We start from the raw sequence: 14,688 nt of genomic DNA, 5'->3' as shown, positions 1-14,688 counted from the left end.
TGAATAAGCGTGTCCCCCGTCCCGCGTAGAAATTTTCCCATTTACAGCATACATTCCTATTAGAAAGCACAAAGTTGTCTCAAAACAGGTTATCTCATTAAAATACCAATTGAGAACACCATTCTTATTTGAAACATGAGACAAAGCTTCTTTCTGCGATGCTGATAGTAGCGTTTTCAAATTGCACGTTCACCTCACAAAGTATCTGTAATTTATGATCATACAGTATGAATTTGCAGTGATCGACTGATTTGCTATCGAACCGCTGATGATTCGAAATTATCAAGCCACTCGAACCTTTCAGATCCAACAGTGATTCGTCTCGAACGATTCGCACACCTCTGCCTGCATTCATAATTATTTTGGGAAATCAGATCACTGGGATTGCAATGAGATCCCAAGAAACTTTCTGTGCGGGATTATCGGAAAAACGGAAGTGCGATCAGGAATCTTTGCGGTGCGCCGTAACTCGATACCCGCTCCGTGTCAGATACGAAGTCCCGCCGGCGGTTGCGCAAATTTCAACGAATACGACGAAGGACAACGCGCGCGCGAACAGTCCCTTTCAAACGCGCACGAGGACAAGCGTCGCCGCCGCCGCGTTGCACGGCTCGCGTTTTTTTCAACTCCTCTCTCCGCGATTCGTCCCCGGGCTGTCGGATTTTCGCGACGTTAATCGCTCCGGCGTTGACGCGCGACGGTGGAAAATGAAATTCACCGGGCGAATTTCTGCCTGTGCCGCAATAAAACGCCGGTGAATAGAGCGCGAACGTGATAAAAGATTCCGAGGAGCGTCTCGCTTCGGTAAGATCTGCGACGTCAATCGTCGCGGCGTGATGCGAACGTTAAGTACGTGGGGAGGAAAATTCGCGCAGTTAAAATTAAATCAACGACTTTGTCGCCTTGGAAAGAAAAAAAAGAAAACGGAATGAATAAGATGCGAATGTAGAAAAAAAGAGGCAGATTTTGAGGAACGTCTTCGCCGTCTCGACAAAAATTCGCGACGCTAATAGAGATCGCGGCGCTGTCGAAAGTCGCGTGCGCGCGCGCGACCGTTCGGTACTTTCGTACACAACCTTGAAGGAACGCAAGTCTCCGTACGTAAGCCGTGCCGCGAGAGGTTAAGGGCACGTATAGGGCCCCTTAGCGCCGGCCGAAGGGAGGGGCTGATGTATACCGGTAACACGAGGCCCCGAGAACGGAGCGGTGGGCGCCTGTCGCCTGGCTCTTGCCTACCCGCTTCTTCGGCGTCCTTGATACATCCCTCTCTCTTCTTCTCTCTTCTTCCCTCTTGACCCTCCCCCCCTTTCTCTACTACTCGCTCGCTCGTCTCTCTGTCTCCGTCAGTCTTTCACCGTCTTGCCCACTTTGGTCGAGAGAGCAAACTCAGGCACGCACGCACTCCTCTCGTCCTCTGCCCTTACACACACGCAACCCTTCGGCTTCTCTCTGCTCTTCCTCGTTTACTCCCCGCTCCTCGTGCCTTTCGCGCGTTCCTCTCCGTTCTCTGCGCCTGTTGGTTTGTTTGATTTTACCTTCTCCTCCCGAAGCGCACCTTCCACCGCATTTATTCCACCGATGACGAAGCTCTAAACAAACTCGGCTATTTCGCTCAGAGCGTCGTCCGGATTGATATACGCGAGATACCGCGGCGGAGATCGAAGAGATCGCGGCGCTTACTCGCGTCGAACTCGCGGGAAGGGAAAAGATTTGACCTGAAATTCGTCGGGAAGTCTGTTATTGACGAGCTATGCGGTTAGGAGCTGCATACTCCGTATAATGAAATCTCTCTCTCTCTCTTTCATCCTCTCCGCTCCATCCTCCTTTCGCTCTCCTCTCGTCTCCGCTCGACCGCCACGAATCGCCGCGATCAGCGGGAGTGGCTCTCTCGCATTCCGCTGCCTCCTTCGCCGTACCGATCTCGCGCCGGCAGCGAGTTGCGATCGAGAGAGCGCGTTCGTTCGCTCACTCAGGCGCGCGCGCACCGATTTCCGGATCGGAGGAGCCCGACGAGATGATGCCGCCGCTCCGCTTTTGAAGATCCGCCGGCGAGATCCTAATTCGATGCAGTTTTACCCGCTAGTCGACGACGCATCGCGCGAGTACGCCGCGCGGCGCATTATAATGTGTGACGTCGCTCGGTCTCCAATGTCACGACATTCACAACGACTTACGTTGCGATACGATACTCGTGATTTAGCAGAACGATGAATTGTGACCGGTTACCTTATGAGGCTGTATGCGTCGTTTGCATGCAGAAACCGAATGCGTCGTTGATTATTTCAAGGCTCTTAGACTTTTGATCACATATGATGAAATATTAATCGCCGCTTTTCAAGAACCGATGTAGGTTGATTGTAATTATAATTTTTGTAATTACCTTATCAGAGAAGCTCTAATGTTACTTTTTGATCTCTCTCTCTCTCTCTCTCTCTCTCTCTTGCATATAAATAATATTTCGTGTCCAAGGCTTGCGCAAACCATACTTAATGTCGTCGGAGGAGAGAAGTTACGGTCGTGGTGACATCCCTTTTCTCTCTCTCTTTTTCTCTCTCGCGGTTTCCCAAGCCAAAACTCATAATTCACGAATCCGCTCACCTTGGTGGGTGAGCGCCGCGCGGTGGCGCCGCCGCCGAATCTTCCGCGTGGCTATATATTTTTGCAAACTCGGCGGTGACACTATCTCGCAGATTCGCGTGGCACTTAACGGCTTACGGTGACACGCGTAATTCGCGGAATTATATTTACGTTCCCTTTGTGGAGTGACGCGCGTGCCAAAACCGCGCGGCGAGCTCGTTTTCCCGCTTGGCCACTTTGTAAATAAATTGTATTTGCGCGCGCTGCTGTATTGGACACCGACGATACCGGGTATAATAAAAACCCGCGGGTTCGCGTGTCAATTTGTTCCTTATCGTACGAACAAATATTTGCGCCGTTGATCGTTTGCGCGCGCCTCCGATTGTTTGCCGCGTAGCGCATCGGAGTTTCCGCGCAAGTCGGGAAAATCCTGAAAACTGTGAAAGTCAGTCAAACCAAGGCGAAGAACTCAAGTCGCGAATCTCGTAATTTTTAGTTCGACCAAATTTGCGAAGACGATTGTATCGGCGCAACTTTTCTTTCGGTCATCGTGGAGAGATCGTTGGATACAATAATATGAAAGATAATAAGAAGCGCCGAGAGACGAGAAGATAATTTTTGGAAATGTTTAGCCGATTGTAAAAATATGACAGTGATATATATTTCCTCGGCGATACAATCGTCGCATTTCCGCCGGTCGTTGCTGTCACTTTGATGTTATCGAAGTTAATCTCGTAACGAGAGGGGGACGGCGGAAATTTGTCTGGGAAAAGAGTTGGGCAAGTTTCGGGTTCTATTTACGTAACAACTGCGGACAAGCGGTCGCGTGGGAAACAGGACGAGTATTTTGGCGAGAAAGGAGGAGAGAAGGAAGACGATCATCTCTCTCTTCCGAGAGTTTGTCCGTTGCGTCGACGAGCGGCGGCACGGCCGGCGGATTTTCGAATAATTCCGTCCTAAAAATAGAGAACTGTCTTCTAGATCCTTGAAGCCCTCTTTCCCTCTTAGCTCGCCCGTCCTCATCGCTTTCTAATGTTCTTGGGCGCGACGGCAGGAAATACTTCTCCCGCAGGAACGAGCCTGTGGAATCCAAAAGGAATGCGACCGCCCTCTCGTCCGACTTGTCTTTTCTGACGTCATCTTCTCTTTTAGTGAATGGGTCCGGCCTTCTACGGGGGTCTATCTCTAAAATTATTAACATACCATCGATCCTCAAAAAGGACGAAATAAAAAAACATTTTGTCTCGAGACCTTCTTTAATTTAAGCGCCCGCTATTCGCGCAACGATCGTTTGAGATATTCCATTTACGGAACGTCTCATTTTAAACGGTTGCACGGAAATAAATATTAGTGTCAGGACTCATATTCTCATATATAAGCAAGAATATATAATATTGTGAAGATAAAACTTGCTTACGTGAAGAAATTCTATATAGTTCCACTAGAAATATCGTAATCAAGAATAATTTTCATGTATTCAGAGGAAAAAATACTGGATAAAAAGAACGACATCTTCAAATCAAGAATTTCAGAAGAATGAGAAAGTATTTGTTTAAAGATATCGTCCTTTTTGCCCAGTATTTTTCCCTCTCAATTCATGAAAATTATTACCAAATGATAAGAATATGATATTTTTAGTGAAAATATATGAACTTTTTTATAAGCAACTTTTATATTCGTATAGAATTATATATTCTTGCTTATATATGAAAGTATGAATCTTGAATTGATACCAATTGATTTTCCATGTGGTTCTTAAGCTGCAATTATCTTGAATTTAATTCGTATTTGATTTAATTAAATTATCAAATTTAATCTCATCGGTTTAATTCGAATTTGATTCTTTTGAATAAATCTTGAAAGCTACATGTGGATACGATAAGCGGCTTTTGTTCGTAGAAATTGAAAGAACTCTTGTGAGCCGAATTAAAGGACGAGCCTTGCGAGGCGCAAGAGAAACAAACGAATCTCGGTGGGCATTAAATCGAGCGCTCGTGGGCCGTTTACGAGGAAAACGGATAGATTAGCATTGTTTCGCGCGAATTAGCCGGTCGCTCCCGCCTGTTATACACGAGACCTTTGCCACGGCACGCGGCGAATAAATTATCCGTCCCGGGCGGATCATTATTTTCGACGATTCTGTCACCCTCCTTTGTGCCACCGCGTATGGCAGCGCGAGAACGAGAGAGACGTTTGAATTTCCACGAGGAACTATGAATCACGCGACCGCGATTACCTTGGCCGTTTCTGTCTCGGCCCGTGAAAATCGTCGCGCTTAATTATCGTCGCGCAACCCGCGGCGAGCGATCATGAATTCTCGCGAATTGTCGACGCCGTTAATCGCGGCGACGAGTGGAAACGCACGGCGGGAGAATCAGGAGTAGTAGCAAGTCACCGTGAATCGTTTCTCTCTTTTTACAATAAATAGACAAGAAAAGCCGGCTAATTTGCTACTCGGTTCGCTCTCGACCGTCTACCTCGTGCACATTCGCGGTATTAAGACGACGCATGTTGGTGTTAAGAGCCGCTGAAGAGATTTCGTTGTAATTTTTTCCTTTTTTTTTCCGACACGGTGCACAATCGTACCGTCGTTACGCATCTGCCGGGGAAATCGTATCTATGCCATTCGATAAAGCGAAAAAAATCGCATCCTGGCTGGGGTATTACGTCAATTAGCCGCGGGGAGACACGGCGTGCGGTCGTACATGAGAAGATTACGTGGAACTTCGCTGCCGACAGTAAGCCTTTTGCGCGACGCGAGACTTTTTCAGCCGTTTCGCGCGAGAATCGAACCCGTCGAAGTCTCTCTCGCGAGATAACAAACCTTGTCATATACAGTGACGATGCATTACGTTGCAATATCGCTCGATGTGTCGATTCTCGCGCGTCTTTTCCCGTCGATTTCTCGCCCCCTCGGATCGATTACGCATCTGCGCTCTCCTCCTCGTCTTTTCGGAAAAAGAAGCGTGAGGTGTGAGAGAGAGGAAGAAAGAAAACGGGAGTATGTGCGCGAGCGTGTTGCGGGCGTGGAGACAGGAAGAGAGAAAAAATGAGAGACGTGAGAGAGAGGGAGAGGAAGAAATAGTCTCGCGCGAGGAAAGCTTCTCAAGGGGTTGCCGTTTATTTTCAGATCGCGCGCCCAGCGAAGGGGATCAACGTCGGTGCAAAAACAGCACGCCCCTGCCACTTCCCGGCTCGCTTACCACCAACGGAGAAGGTAACTATGTCCTCAAGGTTATACGTATCCCCCCATACGCTCTCGGGTCTTGCGTCGAGAGATATACGGAGCGTCCCGCGAGGGTCTTTATAACGATGACGACGAGACGGCAGCAGCAGCGGGTTGTCAAGTGGCGAGTCGGATTTCGGCACGACTTTAGCGAGTTTTCGGATAAGCGAAACGATTCTTAGCCTTCCTTTTTCCTCCACGAGTCGCGACTAATCGTCAAGCCGCTCTTCGACTTACGCCTACTGATCAACGGCTGCGCTTCTATCCACGTGGGTAACTTTGATCGACGCCATCGATCTCTTCTCGCGCGGCGGGTTTCCTTTTCGGATAATTTACGCGAGAGAAATGCACGAGAGCGAATTCGTACGTTGGACATTATTTTTCACGAGCGATAAATTTACCGAAATCGCGCTCTTTGCACTCCAAATATCTCACGCGAAAAGGCAGGGTGACCACCGAGTCACCTCGAATGACGTTTCACTCGAAGGGGAGCGAATCTAATGCGTTCTACCGTCGTAGAAACGTGTTCACTCCAGTCGATTGGAACGTTTGCTCATAACGAGTCAGAATCCATCTTAAGCTTGAATGAAACATTCATTCTCGCTATTTCGAGTGACGCTGTCTTCGCTATCGCTTCGAGTGAAAATACTTTTCCACTCCGAGAAATTTCAAGGATATATCGATATAGAAAAGTTTCGACGTTCCTCGCGATGGAACGACGAGTATTTCGATGTGCCCGGCGATTTCGCGTTCGATGACACGCGATTACGACAATCGGTCTGCGAAATTTTCTCGAAAAGGCGGAGTGATGCATCGTCGGCGTCCGACGGCGGTCGGCGAAGAAATTTCCTCAGCATGCACGTTCCACGGGGCTGACGCGCGCGCAGGTTTTCACGCATGACGCACCGCGCGGATCGCGAACTCGTCGTTTTTCGGGCCGCTCTCGGGCTCTCGCGTTGCTTCGTGGAACGCCTGAAACGCTTTTGGCCCCGGCCAGAACGAGGAAAGCGAGAGCGAACGAACGCGTTCTCTCGCCGCGACATCGGCATCGTCGTCGACGACGACGGCCACGTTTCCCCGCATTGCATTCCGCGCTCGCGATGTTGTCCGATCATTTTCCGCCGTCCCGAGATTTTTCCCACGACGACACGGAATCTGGAAACGCGAACGATTACAGTGATGCGGAGGGTAGAAATTTTTTTATACTACTTTGACGCTCTCAAAGATGGTTTGCGCCTATTTAGATAGCCTATAGACTGATATAGTTTTAAAATCTCGGAAAAACGGTTTTTTTTCCTCCGTTTTCGATTCAGATTTTTTGCTTTCTTATCTTCTTTGGGGGAAAAAGTAATCATGAAGCTTGTTTCAAAAATACTCTCCGTTCGACGATACGGAAACGGTACGACTCGTGTGATGCAGAAATGCAGTCTTGACAATAAAGAAGAATTCCGACGATGGGAAACAGCATTACAACGCGATTGTTGATTTATTTATAATTATCAAGCTTGCTTCAAAGGTATTTTAATAGATAAACTGCTGATCGTACGTTGAGCGGATATAATCTGATTCGTGGTGGTGGTGGTGGTAAGGTTCAAGCCTGGAGCGTGTGGCGTGTGTTCACGCTCGATCGATCGCGAATTCCCACCGTCGTCATCGTCGTCGTCGGTGGAAAAGAACGAACAATCGACTCGGGCGAGGAACGTTCGCGACGTTGACGACGTCGCTGCGAGTTTTCCTCTCGTACGTGGAGGCCTTTACTTTTACTATCTGCCTTTGCCAATGCAAAGGCCACTGCTCTGACGACGTCAGACATTCCCAAGCCGGCAGCAAATTGCGTACACGCCCGCCCGCTCCCGCGTTTCTCGCGATTTTACACGAGAAAACGAGACACAACCGGCGACGACGATACGATGTTCGTGTCATTTTGCGCGTTTAACACGAGAGTGGTCACGTAGAATGCAATTTGTATTACTACGTACCAAAATCGAGAAGACATCTTTGCTATATCGTAATAGCCCGGAGCTATTAAATGTTGCTTTCCGACGAATTCTTCGGACTCTGTCTCGCTTCTCTTGTGAGTCTTTAGAGCGGCGACTTAATCGTGCAGACTTGTTAAATTGCATCGCTTAAATCGTTGTTTCGCTTCTGCTACTTTTGTTCTCACTCTCTAATATATATATGGGACTTGTGCGAATTTAATTTTAATTTTTGACACGAGAGAGGAAGGCAAAAGAGAAATGATTAATGTTGAGGTGTCGCAACGTGAAAGACGCATCTCTCTCTCTCTCTCTCTCTTTTTCTTCATGACGAAGTATTTCGAGTGGTTTTCCTTTCGGTGGAATTCCTTCGGGGTTTAAGAGCGACGCATTACGCGCACGCTCGATCTGTCGCCGGCGCCGCAGCGCGATTGCCGGAAACGAGAATCGTCGGCGACGCGATTGCACTTTCGTCGGCTTAGTGAACGTCACGTATATTTGCGCGATATTGCGCGCGGCAATATAATACGCGATACGCGAAGTTTAGAGCCGCGGAGAGGATGGCACGGAATCATAAACACGCGCGCGTCGCCTTTTTATTTGAGCCAGTTATAGATAGAGCGCTGCTTCCGGGAGAGCACAGAAATATCAGAACGCGATCGAGCGCGTTTCCCAACTCCCGCCGCGATCGAAGCATTCCGCGGCTCGATTGTCGATTCTCATGTGCCGGGCTTCTTTTCACATTTTTGTAGACGACAATGTATTTCTCATCCTCCCCTCGTCTTACAACTTAGAAATTACACCGAGAAAACGAAGATACTAAAGTGTGTGTCCTCAGTTTTATCTACGCAGTAAAAAACATTTTGCACTTGTGTTAAAAACGGACCTTGTTAAAATTTGTGTATTAAATTTATAACATACCCATATGTTAATTTAACGTGTGTTTATGCCAGCATTTCATGTTGTGCCAATGTGATTTAACATGTGTGAGCGTAAAAATAACACATTTTATACTTCAGTGTCGATTAACGTATTAGTTTCTAACATGTTGATTTTTTACGTAATATTTGTGTTACGTTTTTCAATACATTCATCCCTTGTGTTAAATTAAGACAAACATTTTTGAGCGGGCCGTTTGGGACATGTGAATGTGTATTAAATTTAACACACAATTTTTTACCTTGTATACTTCGCCCGATATTCGAAAAGTACCCTATCAAAACGAGAAGAATCCGCATATAAAAGAAAAGAAACAAAAACTCGTGGAGCCCCGAAAGTAACGGCTGCGGAACGAGTGGTCGATCCGTCAAAAGTGTTGTCGGCCACGGAGCGAGCCGCTCGTCCGCAGGACAACGAGGGAAGGTCGCTGGAGGAAGGAACGCTGGTTAACGGGTAGGGTAGGTAGGAAAGAGAGGGAAAGCCGGCTCCCGGGATGCAGGTTTGAGAATGGCACGATAGGTCGGCTAAGGTGGGTGGCATTCGGCGCGACTGTTTGAGGGAACAGGGGGACCCTGGCGCCAGACAGCTGCCGCGTGTCTCGACCTCGCTCGCTCGCTCCGGCTCTCTTCTCTTCTCACTCTTTCTCTCTCTCTCTCTCGACCGTCGCGCCGCTCCGATCTACACCGCGCCGTGCCACGGCTCTCTTCGCCTCGCCTCGTATCCATACGTACGTGTATGCACCTACCTACGTGCCCGACTCGGTTCGCTATTTTATTGATTTATTTTGGCGCTAGGTCTCTCCCTCTTTCTCTTTCCCTCACTCTTTCTCTCGTTGCTCGCTTTGGCCGTCGCCGTGCTGCCTTCGGCCGACGATCGATCGAAATGCGCCCGTCTCTCGGGCTCTCGAGAATCTCGAGCGCCGCGCCGAGCCGTGCCGGCGGAGGCGGCTCTCTCGCGCCTGCGAGATCCGGCGCGGCCGGCTTTATCCGGTAATATTCCTCGATTCCGTGATCGAGATTCACTCCGGAATGCGGAACGAGGCCGACAGGTGCCGATTGAGATCTCTCTCTCTCTCTCTCTCTCTCCCTCTCTCTTGAAATTTGCTCGACTCCCAAGACTTTTGTGTATAATTACTGCGGGATATTTGTGTATTCCTTTGCCAAATTACTCCTTTATCATTATACATCTTTATATATTCCACGATTTTATTATATCTGTCTCGTAATTGTTATCATGTCCATGTCGCGTTAATCGATATCTCGGAGGATTTTATTGTTCTACGCACTAGAACAAAGATTGTTAACAATTTTCAAGTTTGTTAGTGATTTGGTTACAGTAATTAAACATATTATTAATTTTCAACGTTAAACGTAGTTGAAACGTTTCAGCAAATCTTGGTGACCGTTACCAAATCCTTCCTTCAGTGGGAAAGTATTTGACGCCGAATGGAAATGGGGAACAGTTCTCCACGATTCCTCGCGCAAACACAAAGCTCTTTCTCCGTCTCACTCGCCACGCTTCCACGACGATAAATTGTCCACCTACGTGCGGCGCGAGAGGCAGCTCTCAAGCACGAGCGGGTAGCCCGTCGCGAGCCATGCGGCGAATATTTTACGGTCGTAGGTTCGGGGATTGCAACATGTTGCGTGTGGGTGCTGCTGCGTGGAGGAGAGGCACGCGGATATATCCCGGCGCCGTAAAAGCAACAGGTTGCTCGTTCCTCTCCTCTTCGCTGCGACGTCTCGTCGCCGGAACACCCTCCGCATCCCTCAATGGAGCGTCATTACCGCCGGCGCCATCCCTATCGCCCTAACGCGATAACCGAAGTAAACGGGCCGGTTCCATTCATCGAAACCCGGCGGGACCGCTCTCTGAATTGAGATCCCTTCGAGACCCGTCGCTCCTTGTTCGGGGATAAAAGCCTGGCTATATACGGAGCGTCTCGAAAGCCGGATTCCTGGTATTACGCCGAATTCGGATTTTTCCCTTCCTCGACGGCACGAGAAAAGGTTGTTATTTCGGCCAAAGAATTTTGGAAGGGCATTTTGCTAAATTAGGGAAATTATTCTCGCGTTCGGGATATTTTCCCATTAGGGCTAGAAACTATACTCGTAGTTTCGCCTCTTCGAAGTCTCGAATTCCCGAACCTTGGACACATTGTGTTCGAATAATGAAATTTTCAAGTGTGAGAATTTAAATAATTCGAATATTTTAAATTAGTTCCTTTTTATTTTTTGCGTTTGGGATTATATTCTCCGGCCTTTTCACGGTACATCGGTAATTCACGAAGCCACGAAAGGTCGTGGTCGTCTTTCGACGAAGTTGCTCGCGGTAGCCGCGGATGTTCGTTCCGATACGCGAGTTTCAATTTCGTTTGCACGAATGTTTCATCTTCTCTTTCTCTCCCCACGAGAGTGACCCATGCAAGAGGGTCAAGGCCACTGTGGTCTGGTAGAGAAGTCGGATCGAAGTCTTTAAAGGGGAGGCATCTCCCCCTCTTTCTCTCTCTCGACGTGTCGGGAAGAGCAACGGATGCGATTTCCCGTCGTTGAAAGTACATTTCGCGCGACATGTAATCCAAGTAATTAACGATCCATTGACAATTCGTCGCCGCCGTCGTCGCCGCCGCTTCCTCTCATCGTGACGTACGATAAGCAGTCGTGTCGCGTATCTTGCCGGCGTTTCCGCTGGTTTCCTCTCAAAAATACAACCTGACTGTTTTCCGAGATAATCGTTTATCACATCGGGCTTCATGTCCAAGTCATGTATATACGCGAAGTGCACGCGAAAGTATATGCGCGCGTCTCTGTATTGTTTCTCGGAAAGTTGCAATTAGGTCTGAAATAAATTTACGTCTGTCAGGTGGAATTATTTTATGTCACCGCTAATATTTCGCGAGTCGATCTCTCCCTCGGAAGAGAGAGTGAGAGAGAGAGAGAGAGAGAGAGAGAGAGACGAGAATACCAGACAGAGAAACCAGCTAGCATTGACGCTGTTGCTGTTTATCCCAGCGTGAAAACAGAGAGATGGACGGCGCAGGAGTTGACTTCGGTCCAAGTGCACGAAGTTGTTCCTGCGTCGACGTAGATGACGGATAATTTACCAGTGAGAGACAAATGTGCGCGCTTTTACAGCATACGCACAATGCGCCAATTTGCTCGTACTCCCACTCGCAATCTTCGCGATTCTAAATTCGATATCCGTCGATCTCGCGGCAATCTTGAGACGTAACTCGACGCGGGTTTTCGTTGCGGTTCGCGTTATAAAACGCCGCATGCGCGCTCGTCTGTGTGTCTTGACATTTCAACGAGTGAAATTCCACTCGAAAATTAGAGTAGCAGCTGAGTCACTCGAATTCGAGTGACGCTTCACTCACATAGAGTGAATTCTCCATTTAAAACGTTCATTCTTGTGATTTCGCTCGAAATTAAAGACTGATCCGATGTATTCTCTTTATTGATACAGGAACACATTCGCTCCCATCGATTGGAACGTTCGTTCGTGCGTGTTAAGAAAATCCATATTCTAAATTTAAATTGCACACTTGACCTTGCGATTCCGAGCGCCGGTATTTTCACCGTCCGAGTGAATTTTCACACAGCCGCGATTTCACTCCCAAGAAATCCAGAGAGAGAGTGTGCTCAGCGGAAAGTAAGCGCGATAGCGAGCAAAATTCTAGATAAATAATCGATTTGAGGCTAATCGCCGTTTATTTACGACGTTATTCCGCGCGGGATCAACAGGGAGATAATAAATCCGGCCGATAATTACCGCGCGTTTCTCCGGCTTGTTTGTGCCGGCGCGTTTCGAGGAAACATTCTCGCACGTGCCGCGGCTAACGGGTCGAAAGGTGATTTTGTCTCTTGGATCGCGGAGGAGTCACGCGGGCGACGGACGATCATGTGCGCGCACACGAGCCGACCATCAATGGAAAAGAGCGCGACTAAACGACGCACGCACGCACGCGGCAAGGGGAACGTCATGAAATCGAATTGGATCAGGCCACTTGAGAGGGAATGAAATCGCGGCGCGAAATAAGCCTCTTAATAAAATGACGGATTGATTGCCCCTCGTCGTCGTTCTCCTCCTCCGCAGTCGAGTGCGCGAACAGTGAAGAGAGAGAGAGGGAGGGAGAGAGAAGAAGAAAGACGGAGAAAATATCGCGACTCGCGAGCGATCCGATGTCTTCTCTCTTTCTTTCTCTCTTTCTCGCTATCTCTTTCTTTCTCCCGACTCGTGAGATCCGTTTGGGTCGACGGCCTCGATCTTTCGATCGAGCAAAAATAGATCCAGAAGTGCGCTTCGTTAACTGTATATCGCCGCGACATCGTTACGCTCTCGGCGCTCTCGCATAAACGCGAAAAAACGCGGATTCGCCCAACCACGTGGCAATTCTCGCTCGGTGATCGCTTAAAACTCTATTTCAGCTTTCGAATCATCAGCGATTCCGGATCCTCTCCCTATCGTTAATTTCGCTAATTTAATCCGACAGTCGGATCCACATTATTATGCTCTCGTAGTACATAGACATTTCTTACTCTGGAATATTTCCTTGTTCCCGCACTGGAAAAAGCAAAGAAAAGGGGGGAAGATTGCTGGTAGGTCTGCCTCGTTTACGATTTCCTGCACGGTCGCTATCGTCGCATGCAGCGATCCATGCAGCGACGATAGCTACGGCCCTGATTCGAGGACCATCGTTACCTTCGTCGCTCCCGGAGCCGCGAGCAGACGTCGTCGCGCGCTTGTAAGCGACGCAGACGTGATCGTGATGCTTATCGATAACATTATTGACCTATATAATTACGTCGAGTATCTTCGAGGAATAATTTGCATATCCCGAATGCGTGTGCGGGGACGAGAGAAAGAGAGAGAGAGAGAGAGAGCAAGGCGCATTCACTCGCGAGGCGTAACTCTCCGTAACGAGGAGGCCTCACTATACCACCGTCGAGCGTATTCCGAGCGCGTACGCTCTGTGTATGTGTGTGTGTGTGTGTGTGTGCATATAAACCGGCGTAAATTATAATACAACGCGCTCGCGCGCATGGCTCTTTACTCGCGCCGTCGCTATCAGCGCGCCGAGATAATCGGCCCGCTCATTGTCCGCGCGATCGTTACTTTGTCGTCGTTAAATTAATAATTAAATTATAGCGCGCTGAGAGGCCGCGGGCAGCGGCGCTACGGAACGGAATAAACGCTTCTTGAAGCCTGCTGCGGGGTAGGGAAGCGAGAGAGATAGGCTGGGAGAGGGAGAGAGAAGAGATATATGCGCGAGGCCATCTGTCAAAGTTCGCATGCTCTTCCGAGAAGCCCGCTCTCACGCCTCCTCCGCGTATATATCGAGTCGCGGTCGCGAGTGTTTCAATCAGCAGCTTTCTGATATATTACGAGGCGCGCGCGATCGGGCGAAATCGCGTGTGTTTGCGTCACCGACGAAAGCGCCCGGAAAAACGCTAATTTCAACGCGACGTCGCGCTTCCAGGAACTCGCGTGAGTATCTCCACGACGGGATACGATGATCTCTCGCCGTGGAAGGCGGTCGGATACATGGAATCTGTAACGTTCAGGTCCTCTTGTACGTCGAGTGCTCGGAATGCGCCGAGCAGTTCCGTCGTGGCTCTGCTGCGAACGCGCGTTTCGCATCTTCCCCTCCGTCGACTTCGCACAGTCCATCGCGACATTTGCTTATTTCGAAAGTGTGCTTCTCTTCTATCATATTTAGAACCAGTATTAATTATAAAGTTACACGCGGATATACACGTATGAAGAGTGGTTCAATGCATCATTAATCATTAATATAGTGTATCGTTTTCGAAGTACACAGAGAAAAATCCTTCGGATTTAGTGTGTACGTGTTTGCTTGACTTGTGAGTTCGCTTAATATAAATTTATTTATTTACTTATAAACGGTAGAATCTTTTGGTTAAAAGTATAATAAAAAATGTAATTCAACATCAAATATAATTGTGTTTG

At 48.5% G+C, this 14,688-nt stretch overlaps 1 protein-coding gene across 3 annotated transcripts in view; it reads left to right on the top strand.

Moving 5' to 3' along the window:
• The window catches only part of LOC106751087 (mothers against decapentaplegic homolog 6), a 71,242-nt gene that overhangs the window by 32,602 nt on the left and 23,952 nt on the right, over window positions 1–14,688 (top strand). For 2 of the 3 annotated variants that reach the window (XM_014631865.1, XM_014631864.1), the window contains one exon: window positions 5,708–5,794. The exons of the other annotated variant lie outside the window; for it this stretch is intronic. In XM_014631865.1, the coding sequence (XP_014487351.1) occupies window positions 5,708–5,794 (87 nt within the window). The remainder of the gene's footprint in view (window positions 1–5,707; window positions 5,795–14,688) is intronic. 3 annotated transcript variants of the gene reach the window in all.

Source organism: Dinoponera quadriceps, unplaced genomic scaffold (assembly GCF_001313825.1).
Source record: "Dinoponera quadriceps isolate SergipeBrazil2010 unplaced genomic scaffold, ASM131382v1 scaffold8292, whole genome shotgun sequence".
NCBI classification, from domain to species: Eukaryota; Metazoa; Arthropoda; class Insecta; order Hymenoptera; family Formicidae; genus Dinoponera; species Dinoponera quadriceps.
This window is presented reverse-complemented; position numbering and strand designations above follow the sequence as displayed.